We start from the raw sequence: 16200 nt of genomic DNA, 5'->3' as shown, positions 1-16200 counted from the left end.
AGGTTCTTCTTCATATAATCCAGTTTCTCAGATTATTTACTCAGCATACAGACTGAATTAAGTATGGTGAAAGAATACAACCCTGGTTCATATCTTTCCTGATTTTAAACCATTCAGTATCCTCTTGTTCTGGTAGAATGACTGCCTCTTCCTCTATGTACAGGTTCCTCATGAGTACAATTAAGTATTCTGGAATACTCATTCTCCACAACACTGTCCATAGCTTCTCATGATCCACACAGTCATAAGCCTTTGTGTAGTCAATAAGGCATAGGCAGATATCTTTCTGATAGTCTCTGCTTTAGCCAAGACCCATCTGATGTCAGCAATGATATATCTCAATCAGTGTTTTCATCTGAATTCGGCTTGAACCTCTGGCAGTTCCCTGTCAGGATACTGTTGCAGCCATTTTTAAACTACATCAAAATTTTACTTTCACGTGATATTGATGATATTGTCAGATGATTTCTGCATTCCACTGGTTCACCTCTCTATGGAATGTGTGGAATGTGCTCAAATATGGATTTCTTCGTCAGTTGGCCATGTACCTGTCTTCCAAATTTCTTGGCATAGATGAGTGAGTGCCTTCAATGCTGCATCAGTTTGTTGAAAGATTCCAGTTTGTATTCCATCAATTCCTAGAGCCTTGTTCTTTGCCAATACCATTAATGCACCTTGGACTTCTCCCTTTAACATTTATCATTGGCTCTCGATCATATGCTACCTCTTCAAACGGTTGAAGACTGACCATTTCTTTTTGGTACAGTGACTGTTTGTTCCTTCCATCTTCTTTTGATGCACACCTGATTTATAGGGTGAAGAAAACTGGTGGCATTTGGGTTGACAGGAAGAGAAGCATTCCAGGGATCAGCAGTCGGAATAAAGGCTACTCGGAGACAAATCCTAGTGTCTTAGAGAGGAGAAGAGCAGTGGTAGTTCAGTTGTAGAATTCTAGCCTTCCATGTGAGACATTGAGGGAGTGCGGTGACTCCATATGATAAGCACTAGACTGCAAACCACAAGGTACACGGATTGAGCCCACCAGTCACTCTACCTCAGAAATCCTATACTGGATAACTATGAGTCAGAATGACTTGATGGCACTTAACAACAATGTTGGTAAGTGCTGTCGAGTTGATTCTGACTCATAGCCACCCTGTATAGGGTTTCCGAGGGGCAACTGGTGGGTTTGAACAGCACCAGTTCAGAACTGGTTCGCAGACCAGTACTGCACCACACCAGGAGTCCAAAGACCCATGTGGAAGACCCAGATTCAATTTCCAGCCAATGCAGTCATCACCTGTCTGACAGTAGAAGCTTCCATGTTGCTATGGTGCTGAACACATTTCAATAGAGTTTCCAAACTAGAAAAATTAGCAAGAAGGACCTGGCAGTCTACTTTAGAAAATTAGCAAATGAAAAACTTATGGATCACAATGGTCCCATCCTGTTGTTGTTCGTGGAGTCATGATGAGTCCACTCACTGGCAGTTAACGTTTAGAAGAGGAGAGTTCAGTTTGGCTAAAACTCAAGGTGGATGTCAGGGAACTGAGAGAGACAATGTTTAGGAAAGTACTCGCATCCTAAAAGAGTTAAGCGTTTGGCAAGAACTTGGACTACCCACTTAATTCTCCGATTGAGTTTTTTTCTCTGTTAAGGATAATACCCGTCTCACAAGATAACGAAGCAGATCATGTCTTGCGCATAGAAATGTTCAGTAAAGAGAAATTGCTACTGTGATAATAGTTGATAAAACGACCTTGTGTTGATGGGCGGCTACTACAGTGACAGCCAAGACAATTTAAACGAAACAAGCTCGGAGGCTTTCAAGAGGAGCGTTGGCGCGCAGAGGCTGCTGGTCCCCAGCGGAAGGAGTGAATTCAGGCAGGCTCCCGGGGTGGAGACGGGTCGTGGGACACACCGGGTGCCGCGAGCACAAGGCGGAAGCCGTAGCGACGGGCCCCCTCCTCCGCTACGTAGCCCACCTCACCATTCCCCGCGCGGAACGTTAGGTGCGCGGAACCTCGGTTCTGCAGCGCGGGCGCAGCGGACCCGGAGGCCGATGGAGCGAGCGCGCGGACCGCGGGCTGAAGCCGGCGCGCTGGAGGAAGAGGAGGGGGCCGTCATGGCGGCTTTGACGGCGGCGGCGGGGGGTGCGGGTCCAGCTGTCCTGCAGGTGGCCGGCCTCTATCGGGGTCTGTGCACCGTGCGCAGCCGCGCCTTGGGCCTGGGGCTTGTTTCACCCGTTCAGTTGCGCGTGTTCTCGGTGCGCCGGGGCTCGGGCGGGCCTGCGGGGGGCGCCGACGGCAACGGGGTAGCGGCAGAGCTCGAAGCCAACCCCTTCTACGACCGCTATCGGGACAAGATTCAGCGACTGCGCAGGTGCGGGCCTGGGCCAGTTTGTGGGGGTTGGGTAGGGGAACTGCGTCTGTTCTGTGCTTTCAGCCCTTACATAGTCCTGTGAGGTGGGCATTGTTAATGTCCCCACTCTTATGATGATGTATATGAGGTTCAGAGAGGCTAAGTCTTGCTTACCATCACACAGCTAGTTATTGACAGAACTGGGAATCTGCATTTTCTGTCATTGCACTTTAGTTCTCAAAACGCTGAAATGGACACTTATGGCAGCCCAAAGAGGCAGGCAGCTCCAAAAGACCTGTCTCCATTATAGAAATGGGAAAATAGAGCCTCCTAAGGTTAGAGCTTGGCTTGCTCAAGGTTGCATTGAGCTAGCTGTGACCTGGCCCAGAACTAGGATCCCTAGACTCCTCGCTGAGGGCCCTGACTGCAGGGAATGGTAGTAGAAGGTCAAAGACTATTGGATCATCAACTGAACTCCTTCAGATGAGGAAACTGAGGTTGAGTAAGGCTTTGCAAGATCACACACACAGTTGGTTGAAGTGCAGAACTTGGGTGGTCTGACTGTGAATCCAGGGTTCCTACCACTACCCCAGGGCACTCTAACAGCTACTTCAGCCCTCTCTACTTTCCTGTTCTTCCCTCTAAAATCTGAGGGGTAGCCATAGAGTAGGCTCAAACTCATAGTGACCCTGTCTAAGGTTGAAACCCACCAGCCGCTCCTTAGAAACCCCAGATAGTGAAGTTATGAGTCAGAACCAACTCAACAACACTTAACAACAATAACAACAATCACTACTACTCAGATTTTAGAGGGAAGAGGTGGAAAGTGGAGGGATGAGGTGGTGTGAGAGTGCCCTGGGAGGATCTCAAGAAGTCAAGTGGAAAGAGCTGAAGGAAATCAAAGGTGAAATTGAAAGCGGCTAAGGAGAGGATTTGGTAGGATAGAAAATAATTAATCAACATTTAACTATTTCCGGAGGTAGAAGACCAAGCTGCACTGATGGCATTAGTGATAAACAAGTTCTGAGAATTGATGGAATACAAATTGAAATGTTTTAACAAACTGATGCAGCACTAGAAGCACTCACTAGTCTATGCCAAGAAATTTGGGTGATAGCTACCTGGCCAGCCAATTGGAAGAGATCCATATTTATGTCCCTTCCAAAGAGAGGTGATCCTATAGAATATAGAAATGACCTGACAATATCATTAACATTACGCAAGTATAATCTTGCTGAAGGTAAATCAAAAACAGTTGCAGCAGTACATCAAAAGGGTACTGCCAAAACTTCAAGCTAGATTCAGAAGAGGACGTGTAACAAGGGATATCAATTGCTGACTTCAGATGGATATTAGCTGAAAGCAGAGACTACAAAAAAAATAAAAATAAAAGGTTACTTGTGTTTTATTGATTTTGCAAAGGCATTTCACTATGTAGATAATAACAAATTATGAGTAACATTGGGAAGAATGGGAATTCCAGAACACTTAATTGTGCTTATGTGAAATGTACATAGACCAAGAGGCAGTCGGGATACTGCGTGATTTGAGATTAGGAAAGGTGTGCAGCAGGGTTGTATCCTTTCACCGTATTTCTGTATGCTGAACAAATAATCCAAGAAATATTACTGTATGAAGAACTGGCATCAGAATCGGAAGAAGTTTCTTTAACAACCTGTGATGTACAAATGATAACTTTGCTTGCTGAAAGCAGAGAAGAATTGAGGCACTTAGATTGAAGAATACAGCCTTCAGTATGGATTACAGCTCAATGTAAAGGAAACAAAAATCCTCACAGCTGAGACTATTAGACCTCGACCATCCTTCAGGTCAGGAAAAGAACTTAACCTCATGACATAATTTTCAGCCAAGCAGTAGATAGGTTTATAGGGGGAACAACAACACTAGTAAGGTATATTCACCATGGAATGGTCAATCATTCAAAATCAAAAGGGCAACATTTACTAAGGACAAAGTTGAGAAGAGATGGGAAGGTGGGTGGAATGGAAATAGGAAACAAGTGGGATAACGGTTGTTGCATGGAAGGGATTGTAATCATTGAGATGAAACAATGTTTCATTGTTTAATATAAAACTGATGATACTGTCTGTAAACCTTTACTCAAGTCACTAAAGTTTTAAAAAATAATAAAGCAAGAAGAAAAAAATTGTTTATTACAAAAAATAAAAAGAATCCTCACAGTTGACCAATAAACAACATCATGATAAACAGAGAAAAGATTGAAATTGTCACGACCATGTCTAGGTCCAGTAGTTCATTATACAAGTGGTAAAGAGCAAAGATCTCACTTTGAGGAATAAGGTATGCCTGACCCAAGCCATGATTTTCAGTCATCTCATATGCATGTGAAAACATTTGAATTATGGTGTTGGCAAAGAATAATGACAATACCATGAACTGCCATAAAAAAAACAAAACAAATCTGCCTTGGAAGAATGCCCCTTAGAAGTGAGTATGATGCGACTTTGCCACATGTACTTTGGACATGTCAGGAGGAACCAGTCCCTAGAAAAGGACAGCATGCTTGGTAGAGGATCAGTGAAAAGGGAAGACCCTCAATTAGATGGATTGACAGAGTGGCTGCAATAATGAGCTCAAACATACCAATCATGAGGATGGCACAGGACTGGACAGTGTTACATTCTGTTCTACATAGGGTTGTTATGAGTCAGGGCTGACTTGACGACACCTAATGACATCATATGAGGAAGGACTGAGAAAAAGGTGAGAATTAACCTAGAGAAGAAAAACCTAAGAAGTCACAATAGCAATTTTCAAGTATTCATATAGAAGGAATGAGGCATTTTCTCCTGTTCCTGACAGTGAAAGTCACAGAGAGAAATTTTGGTTCAGAATTTTTCCTAATAAAAAGTGCCCATGAATGAAGCTTTCAATATGGATTACAAATCAATGTGTATCTTCTGTTTATCATGATGTTTATTGGTGCATTTGTGAGGATTTTTTTCTTCTTCTTCTTTACATTGAGTCATGACCCATACTGAAAGCTGAAAAAGCTGGAAGTGCTGAAGTAAAACTTTGATACCTAGAAGGGATGCTGTAAGAAGTAACACGCCACATGACTCACAGTACCCTTTCGCATCCTAAGGAGCCTATGTACATCTGAGGAGGGACCAAGCTCTTTGTCACTCTAGGGAATAATCTGCAGGAGAACATGCTACACAGGACCCTTGAGAATTGATTGTAGTTTAATAACTAGTTGTTTTTTTTTCTTACCTTTTTTGTCCTGTCCTGTTTTGAGGCTTCTGCTCTGTTCTAGGTAACTGAAAGTAAGTCCTTCAGCTCTGAATATCTCTTCTACTCTCTATGGAGATAGAATATGATGCCTTTTTATTTCAAAATCAGAACCAGCCCTGATGGTTTAACCTCTGGTTTACCTTTGATCAGATCTGACCCTGCTGCTTTTGAGTCTCGCCTGGAGAAGCGCAGTGAGTTTCAGAAGCAGCCAGTAGGACACTCCAGGCAAGGTGACTTTATCAAATGTATGGAACAAAAGGTAAGACCTGGCCCTTGTGTTTATATGGTTGACTCATCATTATATAAACCACCCTATCAATGAGCCCACTCTGGGAGTGGGCTCATTGATAGACCAGCTGGATGTACTGAATATCTTTCTACTGGGTTCAGTCTCCATCCACAAATGTGTATTCTCCTCTTTCTGGGCAAGGTGCTCTGGTCATGGTGGAGATGTAAAGGGATAAAAGACATAGTTCTGCTCCCCTGGAGTGCTGTCTAGCAGACCACTACACATGCAGTGGGCTATGGGGATTAGATTTCCCAGGGGAGGTGGAACCTGTCCTAGACTAGGAAGGATGGATGGGATTTGAATGTAGAATAGGGGTTGGCAATTTTTTTTTTTGTAAAGAGCCAGATAGTAAATATTTTAGACTCTGTGGGCTATTTGGTCTCTGTTGCAACCACTTATCTCTATTGTTGTAGTACAAAAGCAACCATGGACAATAAATAAATGATTGGATATGACTATCTTCCAGTAAGACTTATTTACAAAGGCAGGTGGAGGAATGGGAGAAGCTGGAACCAGGGACTATGTGCAGTAATCCAGGTGTGGGCTGCTGAGAGCTAGAAATAAGGTCACTAATAATGGAAAACTAGGATTCTGTTTTAAAGGCAACTTAGATATGTTTATTTATTTATTGCCGTGGGTATTCTACTTTTCAGAAAACTTACTTTTTTAATAACTTAGTTGATTAGAACAAAATCAGTAGTCAGTGGGTTAATCATCACAAGATGGGTGAACAATTTCAACCTTCTGTGACACACATCATTTACAACTCTCTGTGAATAAATAATTTCCTATACTAAAGATTCATTGTGCATAATCAAGGTTACAGATCAATGGCTCTTGGAAATATTGCTGTATTAAACTTTCAGTACTATATAGGAAAGCTTTTTGACCCTTTTTGTAAACAGAAATTCAACTTCATGATAATGACATGCTGAATAAATAAAGATTTAATTTAAATTATGGCTACTCTTAAGGTGAAAATTTGCTTATTTTTTTCTTTACCTAGATTTGTTGTTGTTGTCGTTAAATGCTGTCAAGTCAATTCCAACTTATAGCAACCTACAGGAAGGCTAATGACTGGCCTTGTACTTTTCATTCCCAAAGCCTTTTCTCTACTTTGTTATTGGTTCCTTATATTGGACTCAACATCACTTTTTTATTATATATTTTTCTTTTAATTTTCCCTTTTCTATCCTGAAATGAAATCTAGATAATACAAGCCACACAAAATTTGGGGTATGGTTGTTGTTGTTGTTAAGTGCCATCGAGTTGAGATATGGTAGGAATCTGTAATACCCTAATCATAATATAAAGGAAAATATTTTTAAATACATATTTTAGTATGTTAAGTCTTTTTTTTTTTATTAAATGTTTTTATTTTGGATTGAGTGAAAGTTTACAGGGCACATCATCAGCTTCACATTCAACCATTCATATAGCTTGTTTCATTACATTGATTATTATCCCCTCCATATATCATCCTCTTTAGCTTTTTTTTATTTATTTTTTTGATGGGGGGGACTTGCCTTTTTGGAATTTACAGTCTCGGCTTTTAGGGAAGGTTTTTACATTTGTCTGTGGATATCCAGGGCTCATGTATGAGATTACTAACAAGCATTACTGAATAATCAGATGAGGGACAGTTTGCTATGTCTACTAGGTAGCTAAAGTCTGATCCTCAGAGCCTATGGTTTGGACGGTCAACAACGCTTAGGCCCACAGGGGCTTGGCCTCCTGACCGGGTTTGCACGGTCTGCATCCGAATCCTCCTTATTGTTTGTTTAAGGGACACGCTGCCTGTCTTAGGCGTATGTTAATTCTTGGGCGTAGCATTACTATGAGAATGAATGTAGTCAGAAATATTTACCTATATGTGAAATCACCATGACCATAGCAGCAGCAAATGCTGACTGGTACAGGGATGTTACATTGATGACTTCAAAACCATGAGCTGTGTTGTCAATGACCTGAAAGTCCACAATGTAGTCTTCTCTCAGTTATATAGTAGTTGTATTGATAGAAAATTCAATGTTTATTAAAGTCATTTTTTTTTTTTTTTAATAAAAGCAAAATGGAGTTAGGCTCTAGGCCCAGGTGTATGAAAAAGTTTTCCACTTATAAGAATGGCTGGCTAGACATTGAAGAGTTGTGCAGGACGAGGGAAATAGCCTTCTTTATATAGAACTCATCTGCAAACTGCAGTTCTTCTAGTATTTGGTATTATCCCTGGCCCTCCCATAAATACAGGCATCACATTCAAATTAATTATTGTGACAATTAAAAAGTGCCCTCACAGATTTCCAAAGCATCCCTAGGGGACAGTTATGCACTCATTTAAATGTTGTGTTAAGTGTTCTTAACACTTTTGACATACAATTTCAACTCTAGTTTTTTGTGTGTTTTTTTTTGTTGTTGTTGTTGTTGTTTTGCATGTGTTTCTCTGGAATAGTCTCAGAAAATTGTGGTTTGGTTTAGCTCTCAGCAACACTCCTGAACTCTGAAAGCTTGCCTTCTTCTAAGCTACCCAGATCTTTCTTCTGGGCAAGAGACATTTTGAGACAACTCCATCTCTTCTTTTTAACATCTTTCTTAGGCTTCTTTTCATAAATGGGCTTTCTTATGCATCTCCTCCCTCTTGTCTGGAGTTACATTGTTCTTTATGTTTTGAGAAATTGTTTCTTGTAAGTATCTTCATCTTCTTCCATTAGGTAACACTTAAAATCTGCAATGTTCTAACCCATGATGTGTTTCCAGTGTACATCTACATTGAATTACTTGCTTTCTGAATCATAACCAGGGAATCACTTGGTACTATGAGGGATAGACAAGCCTACATCCACAGCTCCCTTCAGAGTCCCAAAACTTAATTTCCAGTAGTAGTTCTGGCAAAGTCTGTATCCAAATAGCAGCTGAAGGCACCAAGTTGACCATCAATGCTTCCCAGATTGTATTTGTCTCCAGTTACCTCCATTTGGCCTCCTAGCGTAGTGGTTACGAATCGGGCTGTGAACCACAAGGTCAGCAGTTCGAAACTACCAGCTGTTCTGCAGGAGAAAGATGAGGCATTCTGCTCCCGTAAAGATTTACAGCCTCGGAAATCCTGTACAGGGTTGCTATGAGTCGGAACCGACTCCACGGCACATAACAACAACAACAAACCTATTGAGAAGCCTGTGGGCCAGCAGCAGGCCAATAATTTTTCTGACCAACTTTCATACCATACTTTGGGAGTTTGTGAGTACAAGCTGTGCAGACATTCATATCCCCTTCTATACAGGTGTAAGCAGTCGGGCAAATTATATCTCTGTTGGTTATACAAACGATCATCCTGTGTTAGGATGTATTGTACTGATGTTTATCCTGGATTACCAAGCATTTTTGAACATAGTAATCAGTTTTAACCTCTTGTCTTAATGTCTCTTGAAGTAGGCCTTGTTCTTCACAACTTTGACAAACCCCATCCTGTGGAACAGAGGCTGGTGTTCACAGTTTACCATAGGCCTGCAGCTCTATGTGGGGTGGGGTGGGTGGGGAATCTCAAATCTTAATTTTTTTTTTTAATGTTTTATTCTGAATGATGTGATAATTTACATGGGAGAACATTAGTTTTACATTCATCCTATTGTATATCATTTCATTGCCATGGTTATAATCCCCTCCATGCATCATCAACCAACCAAAGGGTATACCCTGCAAGCCTGCTCCCCTTCCCCCCACTCCCCAACGCCCCGGTCGTCAGCACACAGCCCCTCTCCCTCTCTGGGTCTAAAGTCCCCAGCTGCTCCATCGTTCCACGTCATCGTTTCTGCCTCCATCACTGCTTCTCTGGGTAGGGTCCCGCTCTCCGCTCTTCTCCCTTCATGGTCCCAGAGACCTCTGCTCCTAGACTGCAAAGTTTATTACTCCCCTCAACTCTAATTTTAATTACCTCATTTCATCAATTTTAAAGCACACATTTTTGGTTTTTTGGTTTTTACATTTTAATATCTGAAAATACCTTACAATAGATACCATGTGAAAGTATTACGTTTTTGTTTAATTGATATTTTCTGGTACATAAAATAATGGTACATCTTAAACCGCTGATGTCTTAGCTTTGGTAAAATATAATATGCTTATACTTAGGGACTTAAATTTTTTACTTCTACAAATGAAAATGGAAACCAATAATGAGTTGGAGGGACATTGTAGAGAAAGACTACATGGGACTTGGTGATTAAAATGTGAAGGTGACTGTGCAAACAGAGCTTTGTTTTGTTTTCATGTACACTTGAGGGTCAGTGATATAAAGATGAAGTGAAAATTATTTTTTCTCCTTTGGATGGTTTCATAGGACGGTGAGGCTGCATTAGAATGCTGCCTATAAAGAGGAATGTGGCCAAAAAGACCAGTGTATCCAACAGATTTTTCTACACCAGGCTTTTGTCCGATTTGTTCTTACAGGTTCTGTGGGCATTATTTCTGAAAGGTTTGTATTCATGAAAACACAGTGCAAAAAAGGCAGGATTTTATACTGAAAGACTTTTCAGCCTCAGAATTCCAGGTTTAGACTGTGCTCCTTTCCTCTGAAAGGCCTGTTCTTCGACTGAGTGACTAAGTGGACAACTTAGGACAATCCATCTGTATGACTAGAGACAATTTAAAATACATGTACAAATTCTTGCCAGACCTTTATCAGAGATAGAAGGCTAGGGGAGGGAAAATAACTGCTTTCAGTTCTTGGCCTTTTTTCAGGAGTGTAATTTGAGTAGGGCGCTGTGGGGAGTTCTGGTGTGGCTCTGTGGGTTAATGTGCTGGACTGCAAAGTCAGTTTGAACCTCAAGGTCAGCAGTTCAAGTTCACCATCTGCTCCTATTCAGGGTCACTACGGGTCACAACCAACTTGACGGTACTTAACAACAACAATAATTTGAAGAGAGAATGTTAAGACTGAATACTGGATAAAACTCTAGTCAGCTGGTAACCCCAGTCATTAAAAGTACAGTCAGGGGGTGGGCAACTTGGACATTGGCTACCCCCAAAATGGGGGGGGGGGGCTACAAAGGCAAGAAGGGACTGGCTTACAAGCTTTCAAGAGGGAGCCTAGATCTTTAGGGCGTGGAGGAAGGTAGAATCTCCACTTAGTAGTATCCAGTCTGTTTAGGCGGGGCTGATGAAAGGAAATGCAGATCGGTCTCTTGTGATACAATAGTGAATAATGGTTATCAGGACTGATTGTGAGGGTTGGAAATGTAAAGGTAGACATTTTGTACCAAAAGGAAGGGAGTGATTGACTTTTCAGTCTAGGAACAGAGGTCCCTGGTACCATCAAGGGAGAAAGCAGAGAGCAGGACCCTACCCAGAGAAGCAGTGACACCAGAGATGGAAACAGAGACATTGATGGAGTGGCTGGGGACTTTAGACCCAGAGGAGGAGAAGGGGCTGTGTGCTGACGACTGGGGAGCAGGCTTGCAGGGTATACCCTTTGGTTGTTTGATGATGCATGGAGAGGATTTTTTAATCATGGCAATGAAACGATATAAGATAGGATGAATGTAAAGCTAATGTTCTCCCATGTAAACTACCACATAATTCACAATAAAACATTAAAAAAAAGTACTGTCAGGTATAAGAAACAGCTGTAAGAAATACATCTTTAAGTTTCTCGTCCCAACTATAGCTCAATTGGGAACACACATATCAGAGGGCATAACACAGGAAGGCCAAGCAGGCCTCCTTTGGAGAAGGAATCCCTCATATTCACAGAAGCAAGTTCAGAATGGATTCTCCGTACCAGAGTAGTACTAGTCAGTAACTAGTGGCTCTTGTTAGGTGTCATCAAGTCGATTCTGACTCACAGCGATCCTGTGCACAACAGAACTAAACACTGCCCGATCCTGCACCATCCTTACAACCATTGTTAAGCTGAGTCCTTTGCTGCTACCACTGTGTCATTCTATCTCATTGGTGGGGGGCGGGTGGGGAATCTTCCTCTTTTTTGCTGACCTTCACTTTACTTAGCATGATAACCTTCTCCAGGGACTGATCCCTTGTGGTAGTATGTCCGAAGTGTGAGAGATGAAGTCTTGCCATCCTGACTTCAAAGGAGCATTCTGGTTGTACATCTTCCCACACGGATTAGTTTCTTCTTCTGGCTGAGAAATTCTTTCTCATCTCCAGAGTCTCAGTTACTAACAGAAGATTCTTGAGAAGAAAGATGTTTCACAAATAATAACTTTTAGAACAATGTCTTCAGGATATTATAAAGAATGGAGAAAACTGAGTTATCAAATATAAAATTACTTAATGAGAAGGGTACCTCATCTAGAGTGGTGGTCTTTTTCTTATGAGTAAAGTGGAAATTAATGCTCTTGTCTCATCTTGTATTTTAGACAGACACCATGGGGAAACAGTCTATGAGCAGAGGATTCACTAAGGATAAGGTAGGTTTTCATTTAAATACAGAGACCCAATTCTGAAGTCATGGAATATGTCTTAACAAGAGGCTGCAAATTTGAAAATATTTATAGTGGTTCAGTAATTTCATGTAAGGTGCTTTTTCAACCATACAGATGAGAAGTTTTCATAGATTTTTATGTGTGTGTCCTTGATGTGACCCCTAGCATAGTGTGAGTCCTTGGGGGGGTGCTAGAGGAAATGTGAAGAAAATATAGTCACCCTTTTCTTTTCTATGTGAAGTAGCTCTGAAACCAAATAAAAACACATTTTCTCTTAATCAATTGCAAATAGGACCCACCCTTGTTAGAATAGCAATTAAATTAAAAATAACTTCTAAACTTTCTCTTACCAGCTACGAAGTGCTGAGGGGCTGATAGGAGAGCGTAAAGCATTTGGAAAGTACACGCTATGTTATGTAACGTTATATGCATTATGTTGTGTTATGTTAGTTACTGCTGAGTCAACTCTGACTCTCTGAGACCCCATGTATAAAACAGTGGTATGCTTGAGCCTGCTGTTATGACCACCGTGTATTTTGATTGCCTTCCAACCTAGGGGGCTCATATTACAGCACTATGTTGGACATTTTGCTGTAGTGGTCTACAGGGTTTCATTAGCTGATTTTCAGAAGTCGAGCTCCATGCCTTACTTCCTAGTCTATCGTAGCCTGGAAGCTCTGCTTAAACCTACCAATGTGGTGACTGTGCTGGTATGTAAAATATGGGTGGCATAGCTTCCATCCTCATAGCAACATGAAAACCTGACCATAGTAAAACAAATTGACACATGGGTGGTGATGGGAACTACACTGTAACCTATAAATACTCCCCAGAAATAAAACTGAAATTCTGCCTGGGCCTGAAGGCTCACTTCCTTAGAGTAGGCCGGTTTTCTTATGCTTGTTCTCTATTTATGCAGATCTACTTCACTCTCCTGACATATGGCTTCCACAGTGCCAAGAGAGAAAATTAAGCTGGGTTTTGGTTTTTTAAATTCTGGATATTAATCGCCTTTTATTTTCTTTCAGACTCTAAATTCAATCTTTAACATTGAGATGGTGAAAGACAAGACAGCAGAAGAAATAAAACAGGTAATGAATAAAAATGAGTTGACATACTATGAAAATGTGTGCTCTGTGAACCAAATCTAAATGTGAAAAAGAGCACACATTTCCTGACACCTCTTTCTTGTCAAAATGTCATAAAAATAAAGGTGATAAATTACGTAAAGAATGGAGGCATAAGAAGCTTGGTCTTTCTGGGTCTCACTCCTGTATGTCTTATCAGCTCACCTTCCCCTTTTACATTTTTTATTTCTATTCTCCACATCTGATTTTAAACTATTAGTACTCTCAAACTGAATTACTATACTACCTCCAAATAGACTTCCCTTCTCCAATTTCTCCCATTCCCTTTCCACCTATTAGATCCTCAACAGTTGAACCCTCTTAAAGTTCTGCTTTCATTATGAAGAAGTATAGTATATTGGTTAGGAACACAGACAATAACTTGTGAAAAGGCATGGAGAACAATAAGAATAGTGGCATTGAAAAGCATGAAGACAAAGCATACATATAATACAATGATAAGTGATAAAAAGCTAGATGCAACATCATACATGTTACTCTCTCTGACTGGAAAGTTTTCCTCATTGCATCTTGTTGTTGTTGTTAGGTACCATCGAGTCGGTACTGACTCATAGCAACCCTATGAACAACAGAACGAAACACTGCCCGGTCCTGGGCCAACCTCACAATTGTTGCCATGCTTGATCCCATTGATGCTGCCACTTTGCCAATCCATCTTTTTCTCTGACCCTCTACCTTACCAAACATGATATCCTTCTTCAGTGACTGTTCCCTCCTAACAATATGTTCAAAGTATGAGAGACAAAGTTTGGCTGTCTTAGCCTCCAAAGAGCACTCTGGCTGCATTTCTTCCAACACACATTGGTTGGTTCTTTTGGCAGCCCATGGCACTGTCAATATTCTCCTCCAACACCATAACTCAACTTCTGTGGTCTTCCTGCCCAGCTTTCGCATGCATATAAGGTTATTGAAAATACCATGGATTGGGTTAGGTGCCCCTTAGTCCTCAAGCTGACATCTTTGCTCATCAGCACTTTAAAAGGGTCTTGTGCTGCAGATTTGCCTAACGCAATATGTCATTTGATTTCTTGACTGCTGCTTCTATGTGTGTTGATGGTTGATCTAAGAAGAATGAAGTCCTTGACAACTTCAGTCTTTTCTCCGTTGATAAGAATGTTGTTTATTGGTCTAGTGGTCAGGATTTTTGTTTTCTTTACATTGAGATGCAATCCATAGTGAAGGCTGTGCTCTTTGATCTTCATCACTAGGTATTTTAAGTCTCCTTCACTTTGAGCAAGCAAGGTTGTATCATCTGCATATCGCAGGTTGTTAATGAGTCTTCCTCCAATCCTGATGCCACGTTTTTCTTCATATAACCCAGTTTCTCAAATTATTTGCTCAGCATACAGGTTGAATAAGTATGGTGAAAGAATACAACCCTATCACACACCTTTCTTAATTTTTAACCATTCAGTGTTCTCATGTTCTGTTCGAACAACTGCCTCTTGGTCCATGTACAGATTCCTCATGAGCACAATCAAGTGTTCTGGAATACTCATACTTCACAATGTTGTCCATAGCTTGTCATTATCCACACAATTGAAAGTCTTTGCATAATCAATAAAGCACAGGTGAACATCTTTCTGGTATTCTCTGCTTTCAGCCAAGATCCATCAGACATCAGCAATAATATGCCTCGTTCCATGGCCTCTTCTGAATCCGTCGTGAACCTCTGGAAGTTCTCTGTCAATGTATGCTTGTAGCCATTTCTGTATTACCTTTAGTAAAACTTTACTCACATTGGCTATCAAAGATATTGTCGAATGATTTCCACAATCCGTTGGGTCACCGCTCCTTGGAATGGACACAAATAACAGATTTCTTTGCAATCAGTTGGCCAGATAGTTGTATTCCATATTTCTTGGCATAGATGAATGAGTGCCTCCAGTTCCACCTCACTATCTTGAAAGAAATTTTTATTTCGATCAATTCCTGGTGCCCTGTTCTTTCCCAATTCTTTCAATGCACCTTGGACTTACTCCTTTAGTATCATTGGCTATTGACCATATGTTACCTCCTGAAACAGTTGAACATAGACCATTACCTTTTGGTATAGTGACTGTGTATTCCTTCTATCTTCTTTTGATGCTTTCTGCATCATTCAATAATTTGCCCAGAGAATCCTTCAATAGTCCAGGCTTGAATTTTTTCCTTCAGTTCCCCTAGCTTGAGAAATGCTGAGCGTGTTCTTCCCTTTTGGTTTTCTGACTCCAGATCTTTGCACATTTTGTTGTAATATTTGGCTTTATCGTCTTGAGCTGATCTTTGAAATTTTCTGTTCAACTCTTGGACCTCCTCATTTCTTCATTTGCTTTAGCATCTCTATGCTAGAGTGCAAGTTTCAGAGTCTCTTTTGACATCCATTTTGATCTTTTCCTTCTTTCTTGTCTTCTTAATGACTTTTTGCTTTCTTCCTGTATGATGTTCTTGCTGTCATCCCATAACTCTTCTGTTCTTTGGTCTTTAATGTTTAATGTATCTAATCTGTTCTTCAGGTGATCTCTAAATGTAGGTGTGATATAATCAAGGTCATATTTTGGCTCTCTTCATTATCTTCAGCTTCAGTGTGAATTTGCATATGAGCAATTGATGGTCTGTTCCACAATCTGCCCCTCCATCTATCACTCCCAAAATGTTTTCCATCTTCTAAAGCTAAGCCTACATCTCTCTTCCTCCATGTAGATTCCTT

General features: G+C 41.0%; 1 protein-coding gene across 1 annotated transcript in view; it reads left to right on the top strand.

The window, feature by feature from the left end:
* Window positions 1-2062: 2062 nt before the first annotated feature.
* The window catches only part of ATPAF1 (ATP synthase mitochondrial F1 complex assembly factor 1), a 48124-nt gene continuing 33986 nt past the window's right edge, over window positions 2063-16200 (top strand). Inside the window, exons 1-4 of the mRNA XM_006839851.1 lie at window positions 2063-2382; window positions 5788-5896; window positions 12298-12348; window positions 13392-13454. Coding sequence (XP_006839914.1) covers window positions 2063-2382; window positions 5788-5896; window positions 12298-12348; window positions 13392-13454 — 543 coding nt within the window. The remainder of the gene's footprint in view (window positions 2383-5787; window positions 5897-12297; window positions 12349-13391; window positions 13455-16200) is intronic.

Source organism: Chrysochloris asiatica, unplaced genomic scaffold (assembly GCF_000296735.1).
Source record: "Chrysochloris asiatica unplaced genomic scaffold, ChrAsi1.0 scaffold00026, whole genome shotgun sequence".
NCBI lineage: Eukaryota > Metazoa > Chordata > Mammalia > Afrosoricida > Chrysochloridae > Chrysochloris > Chrysochloris asiatica.
Note: the sequence above shows the minus strand (reverse complement) of the source record. Positions and strands in the feature narration are given on the sequence as shown.